The sequence below is a fragment of the Argiope bruennichi genome, chromosome 1 (assembly GCF_947563725.1).
Source record: "Argiope bruennichi chromosome 1, qqArgBrue1.1, whole genome shotgun sequence".
NCBI lineage: Eukaryota > Metazoa > Arthropoda > Arachnida > Araneae > Araneidae > Argiope > Argiope bruennichi.
This window is the reverse complement of record NC_079151.1, coordinates 130,258,291-130,278,688: the sequence shown is the minus strand read 5'-3', so window position 1 is coordinate 130,278,688 and position 20,398 is coordinate 130,258,291. Positions and strand designations below refer to the sequence as shown.

The window sequence follows — 20,398 nt, the reverse complement described above, 5'->3', positions numbered from 1 at the left end:
TTGTTAAATATAAAACTTAAGTTTATAACAGCCAGGCTAAGGTAAAAAAAATCTTGTATTGCACTAAAAAAAATCACAAAATTAAAAAAACAAAAAAGACATGTTTTATGTTATGAAGCTTTAATTTTAAATAATCTTTTACAGGGTAAATAGGTCCATTATTTTGTTATGAGGTTAGTAAACTCCTCAACCATTCGTACTAATTGGAATATGGGAATTAATCAGGAAATATAAACCTGTATATTTGCAGACAAACATTATTATTCCGTTTATTGTGCTGCACATTTTTCTAATTTTTTTTTTATCAATATCTTTATGTATCAAATCATATTGGAGAAAGGGACAACAGTGTTAAAAAATGGATGCTTTAAAAAATATTTTTAGCATTGCTTGCTACTTTCAGTGATCAGCTTGTCCACAAGGGATATTGATTCTGTTTAATTTGAGCTGAATTTCTTATGCATAATTTGACATTTAGGGTTCCCTGAAAAAATAATTTAAAACCTGCAATTACACATTTAACTCTCATTTTTTATACTAATCTAATTGTCTCTAATGAAAGCATAATAACATTAAAATGGTTGGATGCATGTTACCTCTAGCAGCATATTAATTTAATTAAAAATCATTAATCAATAGAAAGGGAGAGAGAGAGAAAACATTAAAAATATGAATTACTTTAAAAATACTCATATAAAATATAATAGTTAAAATGTATTGTCCAAATAATTTGGTGTAAAAAAAACATGAGCCTAATATGTTTAAGCGAGTTTTAATTGAATGAAATATATTTTCATATAGAAACCATTCCTTTGTATTATGAATATTGATCTACCAAGAGAACTTGTTGCTGAGGATGTATCAAAATTTCATAAATGTTTTTGATCCAAACTTTGTAGTATTATCTATCCACTAGAGTATTTTAATTTTTATCGTAGCCATATTATTTTTCAGGCTATATATCCTCTTTCGATGTAGTTGAATTTATTCATCTCCTCCCTATCAAAACAAATCTTTGTTGGCTGGATGTTCTTCCCACCTTTTTGAGTACCAAAAAATACTCAGTTATAATAATTACTGGATGTTCAAATTATGGTTATTTTGCTCTCTTTTGCAAGATTACTTTTAGTATTTTCTTATTTTTTAAAAATAATTTTTTTTAGTATATAGATGAAAGAAATATCATATTACCACTAGATTATGTAGTATTTAATTTTCATTTCATATTTTTCATTGTTATTCACATTTCTATTAATAATGAAGAAAAATGTGTTTGTTGGCTTTCTACACGAGTGATCGCTTGACCTATAGCTGCAAAATTTGGCCAACATATTTTAAATGTGAGAATGTTCACCCAAAAGCCCCCCCCCCCTTTTTTTTAATGAATTAAAAATTAAGTCACACTTTGAAATCTTTCCTAATTAAATGTGGAAATATTACAAATCAAATGAAATGTTTAAAAAAATCTATGAAACTAATTTAATTGTTATGCAATTTTAAAAATATTTTTTACTATTATGATGAAATTCAAATAATTTTTATTATCATTGGAAATATTTTATCATGTGGTTTGTCTTCCCTTTTTGATAAATTATGAACCCCTCTTCTCCAATATTGGTTAAGTTTCTTTTCTTTTTTTTTTTTTTTGATAGTTTTAAAATCTTTTTATTTTCTACTGGTAACAGATAAGGTTTAATTTGCACAATGCAATAACTTTTTTTCAATAATTTATAAATTTTAAATATTACTATTCTCTATTGTAATATAAATGAGTGTAGAAATGTATATTTTTTTCTTCTAACTTGAAAGTTGATATTTTTATCACATTACATGCTAAACTTTTTTTTCTCTGAATTAATAAATAAATAATTCTATAAGATAGCACAAATGTTATAAAACATTTTCAATATTACAAAAAATATTCTATTATTGAGGCTTAATTTATATTATAAATATATTTTGACTCATGAAGAAAGCCACTACACTAAGTTTGATTATTTTCTGTTTTAGATTAAAACTCAAAAGTTCTGGCAAGATAATGAAAGAATTAGGAAGGCCCATTTTAATACCAAGAAAAACAAGTCTATCAAAATTTGAAAATATTTGCCTGATACACCATGATCACATATCTGGGTCATTTAGTAATAATTAAGAAAAAAAAAAAAAAAAAAGAGAATTTGAATTATATGATCATATTGTTCAGCATTCAAAATCAAATACAAGATTGTGTGGAAGAGAATCTCACAATAGCCCCTTTCGTTTGCAACCCTGAAAAATTAGGTCAGTGCATTTAAAGTGCAAGTTGTTAATACTGCAAATTAATTGTCTAATTATCATAATGTCATATTGCAACATTTTCCCATTATATCAGTTAGGATTCATATTTCGTAATGCATTCATTTTTGCAGAAGTAAATTTTCTAGCAAGTTTTATTACTTTTAATGATTATCCTTGAAGGTTAAATATGAGAGTATATTTATCATACATATTGCCAAAATGAGTACAGTTATTATTTGCCTACATATTCACTATGGATTGTTCAGATTTCTTTTTCTTGCATACCGGAGTATATTTCTAGCACCTCCTATTTCAGCAAACAATAAAGTAAATTTCAGTTCCAACACTTTGGAATTTTTTGTAACTTTTAGATAAAAATTAATTAACAATTAACACAAGACAATTTCGATGCCTCCAATGAGATTTTATTTAATCAGATTTATATCTCACTTTTCTCATATTTATTGCAATTATCAAAACTATATAAAGAATTAAAAAAAACTACTTTATATGCTAATCTTTAATTACAGTTAGTCATTTTGAATCACTTAATCTTCCTCTAACTAAATTATTAATTGTTAGAAAATAATTAAATGTAAAAAAAAAGGAAAAAACTTCATATTTAAAATTAACAATTTATATTCAGATTGAGAGGCCAATCAGAAAAACGCAATAGCTTTGAGCGCAAGTGATGACATCTATTGATTACTAACAGACCAGAAAGGGTTCACCGTTCCCTGACATATCAAATGAAAATTATAAAAATAAAATAAAAATGGATTATTCATAGAAATATATTAATGATTTTCAATACACCTGATTGGCCTCGATTCTTTGAAAAAAAGCTATTCTTTTATTACTAAATATTAAACAATGAAACAAGAAGCAACATCAATTTTTATAAATAATGCATGTTTATTAATCATTCTAAAGGAAAAGCTTAAAAAAAAAAAAAGAATATCAACTACATTTTATATAGAGTATGAAATGACCTCAAATTTTATTATAAAATATTACTGAGCATAGTAGCAGCCAAGACACCATTCGAATTATTTTTAACTTTACAAACATTTAGTGGCATGTAAATAACAAATGCCTGAAAAGATGTCTGAAGACAAACAAAACAAAATGCAACATTTCTTTTATTTATCTTACAAAATCTCATCACTGATCTTATCTATAGTATATATAGATCAAAGCATAGTAACACTAAAACAGGATTTTCACACTACCATTGCATGCAAAATGCAAGGAATAGTAGTATATTTTTAAAAGCACCAACAATATAAGAAGGCTGATCAGTTTTTGCAAATAACACACATGATCAGTAACAGAATTAATCACACAAAAGATGCAAGGGGAAAATTATGTATGTTACAATACCGACTTAGGTGCAAGTAAAAAAATGAGGATAAATATACAAGGACAATTCTATACACAGTAAAACTTTTCAGTTTTTAAATACAAAAAAAAAAGGGGAATTTCAATTAATTCCTCACCTTGAAGGCTACATTCACACAAGAAAGTAGTAATTTTTCTATACATAATAAAATGACGATTTCACTTTTAAGATTTTTTTCTTTTCTTTTAAATATATTGACCAGAAATTACCTTGCTGTTAGGGCAAAAAAATCTTCAAATAAAAACATGATTGAATTGTTATGTTATAAACAATAAATGGCATATAAACAACAGAGTTATCTGAAAGAAATATATCTTAAACTAAAGAAAACAATACTAATAATTTACAAATATTATTTTTCATTATTTATCACAACATAATCTCCTTTTTAAAATATATCAAAAGAGTATACAAAGTAGTACCTAATATTATAATTAATACTTTAACATTAGCTCGATTTCAAAATTCTTTTTCACAAACAAAATATTCAATTCATAACAATATTATAATAGACAGTCCTTTAATTAAAACCCACTCAATGTTAAATTCTTTCAACTATCTTTCCATTCATTCAAAAAAATCTATCTTTCACACATATTGTTCACAGGGATTTACAAAAAGTCACTCAAGCAATATCTTCTATTCTAATAATAGATATTTAAAATCTACTTTTGGGAAGGTCATGCTCATTAAGCACATGAGTTAAGTTCATTCTGCTTATATTTTGTCACAAAACCAAGAAAAGTCCCTTTATTAAAAGGTCCATATCAAGAGATATGTTCAACTGACTAGTTTCAAAGAGAACATAAGATAATCATTCTATCAAGTCAATATCAGTTATTTAGAGCTTCTGAACAAGTTGGAGTTCATAATTCAACAACTCATGTATTTATTCAATTATACATATCTTGAGAAAATTCAGTTCAAAAACTTTCATTTATTGCAGTGTAAATCCATTATCTTAACATTACTTAAAACACCTGTCCAATCTTGACATTTCTGCTTTAAAACAATTTAATTAAAAAAATTGTTTAAAAAGAAACATATCATGCAACAGACATTTCTACATTTACAATTTTGGACCCATCTGAACACAATGCTTTTAGCTGAGAAGTTTACTATGTAACTGTTATCACTAAGCTGAGCTAAATGATCACAGAATTGGACTCCCTAAATATATTTAGAATGAAACCACATGAGGACCTCCTCGTGCAGATGTAAATCGCATAAAAACATCATCTATAGAAGAAATTTTTTAATGTAAAACGATAATTTAAAAACCAGTCTGTACAAAACTTTTTGCCCAGGTAATATGTTTTACAACATGCAGCTTTAAGTATACATACAGGAGAAGACAATATCCCTTTTTTTTCTTTTTTTTCATTTTGGCTCCTTGCTCAATCAAACATACAAACATGACTTTAATGAATAAAAAAAAATCAACCTGTTGAAAATATCTACTTTCAAAAAGCTAAAAAGAAAAAGTAAATACTACAAAAATTCTGAGCAAAAATTTCCCCCCAAAATTTTCTCCCTTCTCCATTGTAAACATATTGGCACATATACAATTTCCACAGTATTTCAATAGAATTTAATACTTTTTTTTATATACAAAAAAAAAGTTTCATTCCTTAACTCTAAATTGTCTTCTACACAGATGAGGGGGAAAAAAAAGAAGTAATTTTTGCACTAACTTAGTCCATCCAAGAAATCCATAAATCCCCACAGCTATCAAATCATCTTCACAGTTATCATGCTTGTAGATTGATAGCATCCATGCTAAAAATCGCTCTATTCTGCCAAGCATTTTAAATTTGCTTTGCAGATTTTTAATATATATATATATTATATATATATTTGCAAGTAGCAAAATTGATTTTGTTTCGGGAAAAGGGTTCACCATCAAAAGAGCTAACCAAAAGGTAGCTTGACAGTGACTCAGTAAGAGGAGCCAGGATAGTAAAAATGCTAATTTTTCCACTTATACAAGGTTATATTCTTTAAGATTTTGCTGAAGAATGGTGTCTTTCACTGCAGCAAAAACGAATCTAATGTTTTCAGTATCTGAAAAAAGATAAATAAAAATACAAATTAGGATGCTATTTTGAGTACATTTTTCAGAACTTAAAAACTATATTTTATAGAGAGATATAAACATTTCTTTGGGATAAATGATAAATTATAATAATAGTTGCAAAAAATATATAAAATTTATATAAATACTTTGCAAACAAGTAATAAGTTAATAACTGATTAGATTATATTTCGTTGCACATAGCTAGTGACCAATCATTTGTTTTGCATTATGATAAATAATATATAATTATTTAAGGTATATTGAAAATGCATTATATATGTAAGGATGTTTTAGAAGATGCTTGGCCTGAGAAGAAGAGACTTTTGAAATTGTAACTTCGATTTATTTTATTCCAGGAGGCATAATTTGTACAAAAAACAAACAATAAAAAAAAAAAAGATGCATTAGTGTGCATCGCGACACAAGCACGAAAAAAATTCTTCAATGATTTTATTATGAGATTTTGATAGGTATTTCTTTTACGTATGTTGACTTAAGAAAGGGAATCTTAGGTATCTTTAAAAGAATATTTTAAGCATTAAGGATTTTTACCCCTTCACTCAGTGTTTGAGGAAATGCTGAAGTCATCAGTTTTCTAGAGTGCATGTTAAAAATAATTAAATAAAAAGTTGGAATTGGATAAGCAAATAAGAGAATATTTTTAAATGAATTTAATATGGGGTAAATTAAAATAAAATTTAGGAAACTAATTAGGATTTAAATTAAATTAAGAAATATAATTACATATATAATTTTTTTTTAAAAAAAAGGATAAATTTTTACAAAAGTCTGAATTTAAATCTGGAACTTAGAATAAGTAAAACTTCTGTTTAGAACAAATTCAGGGAAATCTCAGTTCTTTCAATATTTCATGGTACAGTCAGAATTAATATTTGGAATAAACTATTTTCAATAGGTTTTATTTAATAAGTTTTGCTAAAGATGGCTGAATATTTTACTACTTAAGAAAAATTATAGCAAGTTGAAAAGTTACTACAAAATTTTATCAATATATATTTATAAGATCTGTACTATAAGATATGCAATACTTTAAAAACCAAATTAGATCAATAATCCTTAGCTGGATAAACAATCAAATATCCAAAAACAGTATAATTTTAACATATTTATAAAGAATTTAAATATAATGAATCTAGAATCCTTTCAAACGTTTGCAAAATTCCTTGAATTAAATACTTATTATAAATGACAGAAAATAATTTCTATAAGTGAAATACTCAAAATTAAAAACAAATCAAAACATTATGCAACTTATGTCTGACTAATTATTATTATAATAGTTAGAAAGTAAAAAACATGGTAAAAGTGTCCCATATTTTTTCATATAGAAAATATGCATAAAAAAAAAAAATAGTATAACTGTCAAAAAATTTGAACTTGAGATTTTGACAAATATCCATATTCCATACTGCAATAAATCCAAAAATTTCTTTCAGCTAGAACAGATAATTTGATACGCAGTTTTTAAAGCAGTTTATTTCAGGAAAGTATTCCCTGCAACAACTGGATTACATCACCTTCCCTCAAAAGAAGTTAGTTTCAATATTTGATACTAAACTGTAATTTTGGTATTTAAATCAAAATTTTCGGAATCAAATGCAACAAATTATGTTTTTTAAAAAGAAAAATGAAATTATATTGCAAAAAGGTACGCAACTGTAACAGAGGATTTCAAACGAATAAAAAATATGATATATATTTATATTTATAATAGAAAAGTTAAAACCTTTTGCTATTAACCAAAAAATATTAAAAAATGCTAAATAGATATTAAAAAAAATCAAGGAAATAAATTGAAAATACTAAAATTAATACAAAATAATAAGTCTGCATGCATACAAATACAGTAAAGCAAATGCAATTCCATTTTCAATAAATCACATTATAAAACATATAAGAAAATATAATTCTTTATATGAATAATGAATACAGTGGAGCTAATGCAACTCGATTTTCAGTAAGTCACATCATAAACATGTGATATAACAAATTGCAATTACATATATGGATAACTTGAATTATGTAATTTTTTATAAACCTAAATATTTCCACTTTTCTGTTAGAGACCTATATATCCCTGAAATGGCATTAACAGAATGGCACAATATCCTTGAAATGGCATTAACAGAAATAACACTAATCACAATGATGATGTGAACAGAGAAAAAAAGAAATTCTTTAATAATTTAATTACGAAACAAATTATTAAATTAATAAGTAGAAGATTAATGAAAAAAATTAAAAATTGAGTTCCTTTGAAAAACTATCATTATGATATTTTTTACCTGGCATCTGCAACTGCCTCTTTTACTTCCATAAACTAGTAGGACTAATAAAATAATTAATCTAGCAATAGCAACTGCTTTCAAAAAGGATTATATGCTTTATAATTTCCCTTTGTTGTTTTTTTTATAAAATATTTTTTTTCCTTTGATTACAAATAATTTACTTTTTCAGAATGAAAGAACTTCAATTTTCAAAACATTTTAAAATTTTTGAATGATTAGTATGACTGCTGAATTTTGAAAATATCCATTCATATTCAACTAAGTTCTTAAGACTCCACTGTATTCCAGAACGAAAATAATACATTAACAATACAGAAAGAATGAAAATAAGTGCACAAGTGTATTCAAAAGCTAATAACTGAAGGTAAACTAAAATACTATAATACAAAAAAATTAAGATACTATAAAAATGGTATTTATTCATAGGAGACAATTGCTTTAAATTTCTATTGAAATAGTTTTCTTTAGTTAAGAACTAGGAAAATGGGGAAAGTAAAGCAAAGGTAGATTTAACTAGCTGTTCCTTTTAGAAATGGAAAGGCTTTTCTCAGCTTTATTTGGTTTTGATAAGATATCTACTATCCAGGGAAGTAGGATATGTGCTTCGACAAAGAAAAAGTCTTTTATACTTAGGCATGCTTAATATTTTGATAAGTTTTCCAATTTCTCAGGCAAGATTACATTCTTTCAAGTTGTTTTGGAGAATTGTATCTTTTACAGCACAAAATACCAGTCGAATATTTTCAGTATCTGCATGCATTAAAAAAATCAACATGCTCATGAAAATTAGTACAAACATATTAATAAACAAATACAATTAAAAAACCAATTATTCATTTTCTTTTAAAAAAATTCCAAACTAAACAAAAATTGTTTTATTATATTATTTTGAAGCATCACTAAGGCTATTTGACATGTTCCTTATAATTTTAAACTATAGTCACATAAGCTGGAACCCCCAAACTTCCATGCCACAACAGTAAGAGGGCATTTGGTCCCAATGAATGTAATATGTATCAGACACAACAGTTCATCAAGGTTTCAGGTTTGAACTTGAGAGCCTCCCATCTTGAGGCCAAGACCCTACCACCTGACCACTCTTCCCGTGTACAAATAAATCATTTTTAACAGAACAAATAGTCTTTAAAATACTGTCACAAATTAGAAAAAAAAAAAGTATCAAGGAATTTAAAAACTTGCCTGTTGCACATGTAAAATGAGAATACACCATTCGATCAGGATCAGGATTTTGAGAAAGATACATTTTTAAAATGAATTCTCGTGCAGCAATATGATCTTGTGTAGGACCTGATAAAATAAAGGCATAATTAGTATTTGGTACAATTAAAACTCTATAGCAATTTAAAATATTTTTTATTTCACATTATGTATTAAACAAAGTTCATTTAAAAATATTAATAAATATTGTAAATATTCAGAGTGAAATTTTAAGATTATGTCTAGATATAAAATTAAGAGAAGCAAAAATGGTAATAATAGACAAGGGTAAAAAAAAAAAAAAAAAAAACAAATATATATAAACAAAAAACATTTCTAAAATAATCATAACAAGTTCAAATAAAATGTCTGGAATAGACAAAGCATCATGAAGGAAGAGCTCATGCATATTTTCCAGAATAAACAAAACATCATAAAGGAGCAGCTCATGCATATTTACCAAAGCAATAAATAGGTTGAACACAAAAAATGCACAAGCACAATTCCAACATTCTCTCTCTTTTATTCATAGAAGTTTTTTTAAAGATGTGAGGAAAGTAAAGATATTTGAATAGCATGACCCTTTTCAATCTTATCTTCATCTCCTTCAGTTCTTCCTTTGTCCTTCTTTTATATAGAAGTATCATTTATGCATTGCAAAAATTATTATTTTATTGAAGAATATATTCACACATTAACTGCAAAAAGACGCCACTAATCAATTTTGTCACAAATTGCATAGTTTTAAAATTATTCCATATAAAAGAATATTATAAACTAACCAAGATTAATAACTGCTTAATTTTCCATTAAATATTTTATGAATCTTATTATTATTTGAATTACTGAACTAATTATTTTGAAATTTCAAATCTTGATAGACTTGTACTCTTTAAAACCATTACATCATTCTATTCATTGTGTCATACATCTTCTTAATAATTTTCCATCTCACCTAAAATTTATATTTTAACTTGGAATAAAAGTAATTTAAATTCAATTAACAAAAAAAATTTCTTGCTGAAATTATTTTAAAATAGATGCACATTAATAATTCGTCAGTTTTCATAATTTTTACTTGTTGACTTGATTATAAGCTCAACAAAAGTTAAAAACTTTTTTTTAAAAAAAGAAACCAACTCATTACTATAAAAATACAATATCTTCATAACTTTCATCATCAACAAAAGGGAGAAAATCCAGTATAAAATATTTGTTGCGATAATAAAAATGATTCAAGTGTCTATCCAACAGTGAAACATACTCTTGTAAAATAAGCTAAAAAATATTTTAAAAAGACTAATTTAGTTGCTGTGTAGTTTGTGTATTGATGATTATATATATATATATATATATATATATATATATTCAATTTTAAGATCATGCAAGCTCATCTCTTTAAATAATATTTCAACAGCTGTGATTTTTTAAAAAATTCTATTCATTCTTAATTAATCAAGATTCTAATTAAATTTTAAAAAATTGCTTCAAAGAGCCCTTTAAGCACATTTCCAATTTCTAACAGCATATATTATAACAGACTGATAGCTCTAGGTTGGTCCTGTACAGCATCAGCACATATATACAAACATAGAATTTGTCTTAAAAATAGAGATGCCCTTTCAATGATTTTTTTTTTTTTTTTTGCTGTAGAAGAAAGAATTATGAATTACGGCTATAGGAAAAATGCTACTATTTTGCTTATTTTGTCATTGGATGTGGGAAACAACAAGAATTATTTTGGGAGTTTCCCTCAAAAAAATTAAAAATCTACTCATGAAGTGAAATTTATAACATGAGTATTGTAGTTCATCACAAATGTATCAGATCCTCATGCTACAGTTGTTATTAAGAGAAAATATTACAAATTCTAATTAACAGCAATAAAAAAAACAGAGCATTTTTTTAGAGCATTAGAGCAGAATGACATAAAATTTAATTATTTATTTGCATAGTTCAAAATCTATGTCTTTGCACTAATATTTAATAATACTAGAAGAAATTTATAACATGAGTATTTATATACATGAAGAAATTTATATACATGATTTAAAGTAAATAATAATAATAATAATAATGATAGTTCAAAAGCAAGTTTTCAGATGATTTTAGTGATCAATTTTATGAATATTATGTATAATAAACAAAAATAAATAAAATTTACATTTTTTAGAAAAATAAAAATACAAAAAATATTACATGTAATTGTAATTTCAAGAAACAGAATAATGAAGTTAAAAAAAAAAAAAAAAAGAATTTTACATACTTTTGAAATTAATTTTTGGTTTATAGCAGGAAATAAAAAAAGTTTATATATAATAAAATCGTAATTTCTTAAAACTTTAATATTATTAGAGAATATTTTATATCCAGTAGCTATTAAACTCAAGAATACATACCATCATATTCTGGGAAATAATCAACCAAATGTGAGACCATAATTTTTTCTTCTAAGAGATCTTTCTTGTTGAGAAAAAGGATGACTGATGAGTTTTGAAACCATGGATATGTGATGATAGTTTTAAACAATGCTTTACTTTCTTCCATACGATTCTTTGGAAAAACAAAAGTAATTATAAATTAATATATTAAAAAAATAATCATCCCATTTTCAAATTTAAAATTAAACAAAATTAAGATAAACTGAAGGTGAACCACAATAAAAATATTTAGTTAATTTCATGCATTCATTTGCTGTAATTTTTAACTATAACAAAAAAAAAAAAAAAAAAAAAAACTATAACAAAAGGATTTTTCTATTTATTATTATTAATTTTTTTAAGTCTCAGGATTTAAATTTATTTTTAAACTAGGGTTCTTTGTTTTTAAATACTGAATTATTTACATTCATTTTTAAATTAATTACATATTCAATGATAGTAAATTTGAAACATTAATATGAATAATTTTAAAAAATGATAAACATTATTCATAATTTATTATCAACATTGTACAAATTTATATCATAAAAATATAATATTAAACAAGAGGTAATTCTGTGATATTTAAAATTTCTTTGTAGTGTTTTTAAAATACATTGAGAGAAAATTTCAATTTACATGACAAACTTGCGATATCTAATGTCTTTTTAGGAAACACCAATTATAATAAGATTTATATTTAAAGCTATTTTAATTACTCACTAAATTTTACAAAATAAAGGAATTCACAATTATAAAACTATATATTGTATATTTTTGTGATATTCGAGTTTGATATTTGGGAACCCGGCACAAGCTAAGAATCCGTTCAGGAGCATACGCCGGAAAACAAACCTCATTCCTTCCTATATATTGTATAGAATAAAAGTTTTTTTTCTAATAAAAAAAATGCCAACGGGTAGTTAATTTCATAGGGAGAAAAAAAGTAATTTATTACAAAATTTTAAAAAATGAAAACTTTACTTAATTTTGCATTATTACTTATTTCATTTTGATTTACTAAATTACAAAAATATAAGTATAAATTTAATTTAAATAATATAGAGTGAAAATAGAGTTAGAGGAAGTTATTATCAATAGCAGAATATATAGTAAATAACAAATATTTGTTCACATGTTATTATACAAAGTATTTTAAAATATTGCTTCTAATTACAAATAAACATGCTGATTTTTCTTTCCTTCTTAAACATTTATAAATATTTACATCTATATTTATTTTAAAATATTTTTAAATATTAAATTTAGGTTGTTTTGCTTTACAAGTCAGTTCCCATTTTAAGGCAAAAATTAAAATAATAAATGAATTAGTATATAAAAAAAACCCTTACTTACCTCATTATCTGATTCAAACAAAATTTGATCATATTCACTCAAAGCAACTAAAAATATTATAGAAGTTACATTTTCAAAACAATGAATCCACTTTCTTCGTTCAGAACGTTGACCACCAACGTCTACCATTCTGAAAAAAATATAATCAATGTTTACATTGATACAAAACTAGTATTTTAAGTTTCTATAATGAACTCTTGAGCAAACCTATTTTGGTTTTTAATAATAACAGACTAACCTGAATATAATAGAATCCAAATCAAATGGATACTCAATAATTCCAGTTGTTGGAACTCTCACACGAAGAATATCTTGTTGTGTTGGTAGATAATCTGGCAGAGCAATTCTTTCCAAGTCACTAAGATAGCTATAAACAAACAAGGAAAAAAAAATTAAGAATATTTTTTGAAATTCAATAAATGGATAGTTAAAAACTTTACATAATTGAGCATATATACATAAACTTAACAATTTTTAGATTAGATCAGAAGTTCTCAATCTTTTCCCATTATAAAAAAGATTAAGCTAAGAAAACAGAAAATAAATATGAAGCACTCATTACCAATAAGCATTTATATTTGTAAAATACAAGCATACATTATACATAATAAGCATATGTAAATACTTCAGATATTTATAAAAAAAAGTTATTGATTTTTCTAAAAAAACTATCAAACACTATTTTTTATTGAATAAAGTGTTAAATTAATTTTCATTTTAAATAACATTTAATATTTATTATGGAAATTAATTCTTTGTGCTTTTACTTTTATGATTATTTGAAATTATACGCAGACATGAATATTAACTGCAATTTCATGTTCTATTAATATTATTTCTTGATCAATCAATCTTTTTTAAGCTAAGATTTATAATGTACATGTTTGTAAATTTAAGAAACCTCCCCTTTGAAATTGCTACTGATAAGAACATTGAGAAAATATTCAATATTATTAATAAATAAAAAAAATAGTTTTCTAATTTTTATTTACATATAAGTTGTGATTTCATATGATAGGCAAATGACACATGATTGTGGCATCTTTAGGAAAAGTTCCACTACAGAAATATTGAAGAATCTGAGAGGAGAAAGATTGTTAAGAAATATTACAACCCAACTTTTTCTGAGCAACACCATCTGGAATCATGACCAAAGAGTTAAAGAGAATCCGGATTAGACAGATATATTTTTTCTTTTAAATTATGTTATAAACTTACTTCAGTTTCTAAAGCTTCACTTTAAATAGTTAAATTTGTAGAGTACGTGCAAAAGGGAAGAGATAGAGGCTTATTAAGAAATATAAAGCAATGTATTGCCCTTTCAAATGATGAGACATGTCCTGATGTTTTGCTCAACTGCTCATAAGATTATTATTCTTACAATACTTTAGAAGCAATATAACTGCTCATCAGATAACAGGTGACAATAACAGGAAAGAAAAATGAAAAACTTAAGTGACTAGAGCAGAAGTAGATAAGGAAAAAAATTCCCAGTTTTCTAAGTTCTATAGCAATGGAGAGAAAAAGAAAAAAATTCTACTGATGTAGCATTTGTAACTCTCACAAAGAAAAAATTAACATACTAATATTATTCTTCATATAGTCTAAGATACAAAAAAAAAAAATTCAAGTTTTATTCTATAAAAGACATCGTTATATGATTTTATAAAAGACTAAGTAGTACTTACTACTTTGCAGAATCTGTAAGCTGATACTCCCTTCTTCTATCATAACATTCTTGTATACCAGGATCATTCCATAATGCTCGGATAGCATTAACAAACTGTTGTTCAAATGTGGTCACCGTTTCAAAATCCACACTTCGAACAAGCTCAGCATTTGTCTGAATATATGAGAAGAATTTATTAAATATGTTATGAAAATAAAACATGCAATTAGAAATAGAAGATCAAAACATTCATAGCAACGCACACATTTCTTAATAGCAAAATTATTGAAAAAAATTTGTGTATCTCCTGTTTTAGGACTTTAATGTACTTGAACTTATGCAAATTTTGATAAATTTAAGGTTAACAGGAAAAAATATTATGCCCCAACTTTTTGTTCAGGAAGAAAAATTTGTAAATTAATGGAAAATAACCAGGAATTCTTACTTAAAATGAATATGAATTAATTTTCATATTCACTTTTTAATAAATAAATAATAATAATAATAATAACAATCTCACACATAAAACGTTTCTGAAATTCATGATAACTAACTGCATAGTACATAATTCATAGCAAGAATACCATAAACAGGCAGATTAAACTAAAATCTATTTATTAAATATAGTTTACTGTTTTAGAATTTTTAGGCAGTAGAAATTTCAATAAGGGCTTACTTTTATAAGGCTTTTTGAATAATAAAATGCAGAAATAGTGATATACTTGAGGAAATTAAAAACGAAGAAGAAAAGAAAATCTTAAATTATTAACTTAGTATATCTTGTCAATCACTTGAAATTTATTAATTCATTTATCTTAATTTTAAAGTACTTGTTTTTCATGAAAGCTCTGATCATCACATTGAAAATTACAAAATAAATAAACTTTATTGATCCAGAACATAAAAATTTTATTGATTCTGTCTGTCTAATTATCTTAAATATCCAGTTAGCAAACCATATTTGAACACTGAAGAATAAGATTACTACAAACAGGTTTGCAAATATATACTCTTTCATGCTATAACTATACAGAAAAAATTAGATTAAATTACATAAAAACACATGATTTGAAATGCAAAAAGTAAAAATGCATCATTTGTGAAATTGTTATTCTGAAAAAATTACTTGTATTTTTATGGGGGAAAAAATTAATGCTACTTTATAATTTTGGAAATACTTTTTAAAAGTTTTTTTTTTTTAATATCTAATAATTATTCAAGAAAATTAATATTTATCAAGTTAAAAAAATATAGAGAAATAAGCACGAGAAAAGTAATGATTATTTTAAGAGAGGGAAAAGATAAATTACAATTTAAAATTTTTAAAAGTTATAGAATTTTATTTAATCAGTAAACCATTAAAGAATGATTAAAAAGTGATTCACTATTTAACAGTATAGTAGATTATACAATCAGCAAAGATACTCAAAAAGGAAAGATATCTTTATTACTCAGAAAATATAAATGATTACATACACATAGAAACAATTGCATAATCCTTCCAATTAAATTTTACCTTTAAAAAATGTTTTAGAAAATTTTTTAATCTAATTATTTTTATAATGAAATTTTTTTAATAAAGATAAATTAGTTTTTTCATTCTAACAAAATATTATAATTAAGATATTTTATTAATATTAACTTAAATCTAATTTTGTTAAATGATACCAACTTCTAACTTACTTTAGTATAAATTAACATTTCTGATTAAAAAATATTAAATTAAAAATATTAAATAATCAAACAGAAGCAAATAATCTAATACATTTATGAATATTAAACTTACATGGTTAGAAGGATCTTTGTATTCAATTTTCAATAATTCCATTGCTTTGATCATACTTTGCATAGCCATAAATATATTTTGGTAAACTAGCTTTATAAAACTTCTTTTGTCTTCATCAGAATAGCCAGAACCATGGATAATTCTCATTTGTTTTATAAAGGTACTTTTTCCTGATTCTCCAGTTCCTAAAAACAAAATTCATTTATTAACAAAGAACTTATGAATATTCAAAATAAAATATGGTAATATTAATTGACAGAAGAATTCAATAATCCTTGTTAATTAGTCAGAAGGTTTTCCTTGTCTAGAAATACAAGGACAAGAAAATTTCCATCCTTTGTTGTTTTTCAACTCTAATTTCAAAAAGGTTGGAATTATGAGTACAAATGAAAAGAATGTAACTACAAGAGCATTATAACAAGGTATCTCAACTTAAAGATTTTATTTCTAAGTAATAAAAGCTATAAAAAAAATCTTAAGATAATTTTTTTTCTTTTGTTGCAATGAAACAATAATTTGTCAATTTCTATTTCCTTTTATAAAAGAATTATAAGAAAATGAATATTTCCATCTCTTTTCAACTAGTTAGCGCATCTATGAATACGAGCAAGATTTATACAAGCTTCATAAATCTCTCTCAAAAGATAAAATCTTATTAAAATTGTTATTGAACTCATAACTTGAGCTAAAAGGTGTATATATTATAAATATATAAATATATAATGCGATCAGTAATTGAATAAAAAATAATTCAAATACTATAAAAGCTTTGTAAAGTTTTATTAATAACAAGAAATTTTTAAAAATTAATAAAATTACAAACTTTAGGAAACACAACTGAATTAAAATTCAACAAACAGAAATGCAATAACATACATCAACCCAGAACACACATTAATGCAATAGTTCACAGAACAGAAATAAAAATCTACAAAATAATTATCAGAAAACAGAAAAAAACAAACACAGTGATGAATGTTCTTTTTTACTCTTTTAAAGATATAATTTATCACAGGCATTTAAATTAACAAATGGTTCTGAAATAAACAATAAAATTCATTCAAAATTAAATTTTTCTTAACCAACCTTATGTTTGCTGTTCATAAAAATAAGAGCATATTCAAAGATTTATGGAAGAAATATAAATATGCAAAGCGAAAGAAACATATTTAAATTATACAGATATTTATTAAATACTTTATTCAGTGAGCATATCCTTCAGATTATCTTTTAATTTTAATAAGCAGAGAAGAATATAATACTCTATACAAATTACTAATAATAACAATTGAAAATTGAAAATTTTCATGAACTTTTTAAAATATAATTAATTTTTATAAATAGCCATTTTTAAAATAAAATGGAGTAAAGTTTTAAGCTCAGATTTATACTAATTTTTATGTTTAATATAACAAATAATAGTTTATTTTCTTTCTTGCATTTACTATATGCACAACTAAACTGTAATATTTAAAAAATATTTATCATATTTTTGAAATATGTTATCACATTTTAAAATTCAAGAGGAAATAGAATATTTTCAAATTTATTCATACATAAAAGCGGATTCACAATCAATGACTAAATTATCCATGCAGTTATAAGTTGATAATTTTTTATTTTCATAGATACTACGAGTAGAGAAATTTATAAAAAAATAAAATGTTTATAGATAAAGAAAATAATAATAATAATAATAATAATGTTAGTAAAACAACTGAAAATTAATATATAAAAAGTTTTATAATTTCATTAACAATACAGAAGAAAAAGTTTGATAGTTAATAAAATTAGTTCAAAGTTAAAATAAATGTATTGCCTTTGAACATTATATAAGACTTCATAAAATCAAAAAAGCTTTGCTGATTTCTAATTATGAATCATAAAAGATAAAAAGTAACAATAGGAAACATACAGGAAATAAATGGTTATTCCCTTACGACATATAGGATATTATGAAATTTCAGAACTATGTTAACACATTTTTTCCATTTCTTTAAATTATGTCATAATATCCCAGGAACTTTTTGACTCAATTATGATGTGAATTAATATTATTCAGGCTAAATGCTAAAATGACATTAGATATTACAGGAGGAAAATGTCAAGGAAAGGAAAACTATGTCAAATCTATAATCAAAATCAATGTCTTTTTACCTCATGCATACTTTTTTAAAAATTTAGTGAAACATTAAAATTTGCATTGAGATCCAATATTATAAAATACCGCATAATTTATATTAAGTACCAATGAATTTGTTAAAAAAATTACAAAAACTTCATTATAAATAATTATGAAATGGCATCATTCAATACCATTATTGAATATCTGTTTAACAACATTGACCATCTAAAAATAAAAATATTATTTACACATTCAACAAATCTGTTTATCTTGAAAGATTACAATGAAATCGGATGGCAATGCAAATAAAAAGAAAGAAAAAGAATATATGCAGGTCATTTATAAGTCACAGAAACAGATGCATGTAAAAACAATTATATATATTTAAGAGAATAATAATAAAATAGATACCATACCTAATAATAATAATTTCAGTTCTCGACGGGCATCTCTTTTATCCTTCCTTAATTGTTTCTCAATTTCTTGATTTATACGTTTTTGTTCTTTGGCCTCATCACTCATACAACAAGCCATAATGTTGCTTGAAGGAGATAGTTATTCGAAGCAACCTTTGGAAAAAAAAATCGGGAAAAAAATGGATATTATTATAAACTTTTATTACAAAATAAAGCAAAAATTCAATCATATTTTAATGAAATTTTTTTATTTGGAATGCAAAGGAGTGAAACCCTTTGCTTATCCACCATGCAATAAACTATGCATTATATCAACAATCAAATGCAATATCACTAAATATAAATAAAGTCAAATATATGTTGTTTTAGGTTTAATTTTAAAAATATATATTATAGAGTTTTTACTAATTGATAATAAATGCAAATTAACAATCTTTTACTTACTTTGTTGATAAAAATTATTGTTTATGACAGCCAATTTATCCACATCTATCACTTTGTTTGTTATACAAATAATAGCATGGATGTGAATTCATAGCAATAATTATAAGCGCACATGATTATTTTGTCTTAAATAATAACACAAACTGGAATGGTGATGGTCTTTGTGAAGAAGAAAGAGAAAAATATACCAAAAACGCTACCTTAGTACCTGCTCAAACAAGCGGATTGCATCCGAATATCAAAACGCCGCAATGGGGTGTGGCTAAGCCTAATCACAGGCTTAAAATGTTAATACAGTGTAACTGTGAGTTACGATTGCGCATAAAAATCTAAGTTCAATTTCATATCATTATGGAATCTGATAAATTTAGAAAAACATCCGATTCTGTTTGATTTTTCACTGTATTTGAACCTTATTATGACACCTTACTAGATTGTATACAGCTGCAGAGAGAGCAAGCTCCCTTTAATTTCCGATCGCGGTTCACTGTTTCCTGTCATTCTAAATAATAATAATCTACCGAAACGGCCCCACTAGCTGACGAACATCATGCACTTTCGGTTTCTGTTTCGATTTTTAATATATTAGTCTACAAACTTACGTTCAAATAATAAATAAATTTGTTTAATAATCGAATGATAACATTTATATGAATAAAAAATATATTATGCGAATATTGAGAAAATAAATCAAGATTTCTATTATCGTCACAGGAAAGAAAGTCCTACGATTTTACTTTTCTAAAGACACAAAAAAATATGTTAAGAAATGTTATGAAGTTACTAAAAGAAATCTGATTTTCTTTTAAAGAAAGAGCATAATTTTCATCCTAAAAAAACGAGATAATATTCCACTTGTCTCTATGTCCTCCAATCTTTTTTATGGAATAAGGAAAGCT

At 24.6% G+C, this 20,398-nt stretch overlaps 1 protein-coding gene across 2 annotated transcripts; it reads right to left on the bottom strand.

Moving 5' to 3' along the window:
* Window positions 1-3,168: 3,168 nt before the first annotated feature.
* LOC129960931 (guanine nucleotide-binding protein G(q) subunit alpha-like) lies at window positions 3,169-19,989 on the bottom strand. Of its 2 annotated transcripts, XM_056074791.1 has the most exons (10): window positions 19,500-19,989; window positions 19,056-19,208; window positions 16,515-16,699; window positions 14,748-14,902; window positions 13,298-13,426; window positions 13,060-13,189; window positions 11,683-11,836; window positions 9,266-9,373; window positions 8,695-8,815; window positions 3,169-5,743 (listed from the first exon to the last, which is right to left on the bottom strand). In XM_056074791.1, exons 2-9 carry the CDS (start codon window positions 19,171-19,173, stop codon window positions 8,733-8,735), a joined length of 1,062 nt encoding a protein of 353 aa, XP_055930766.1. In that variant the 5' UTR covers window positions 19,174-19,208; window positions 19,500-19,989; the 3' UTR covers window positions 3,169-5,743; window positions 8,695-8,732. The 2 variants fall into 2 exon arrangements, with proteins under 2 accessions (XP_055930766.1, XP_055930697.1); XM_056074722.1 differs by lacking the exon at window positions 8,695-8,815 and having other exon boundaries at window positions 19,500-19,988.
* Between the last annotated feature and the right edge of the window lie 409 nt (window positions 19,990-20,398).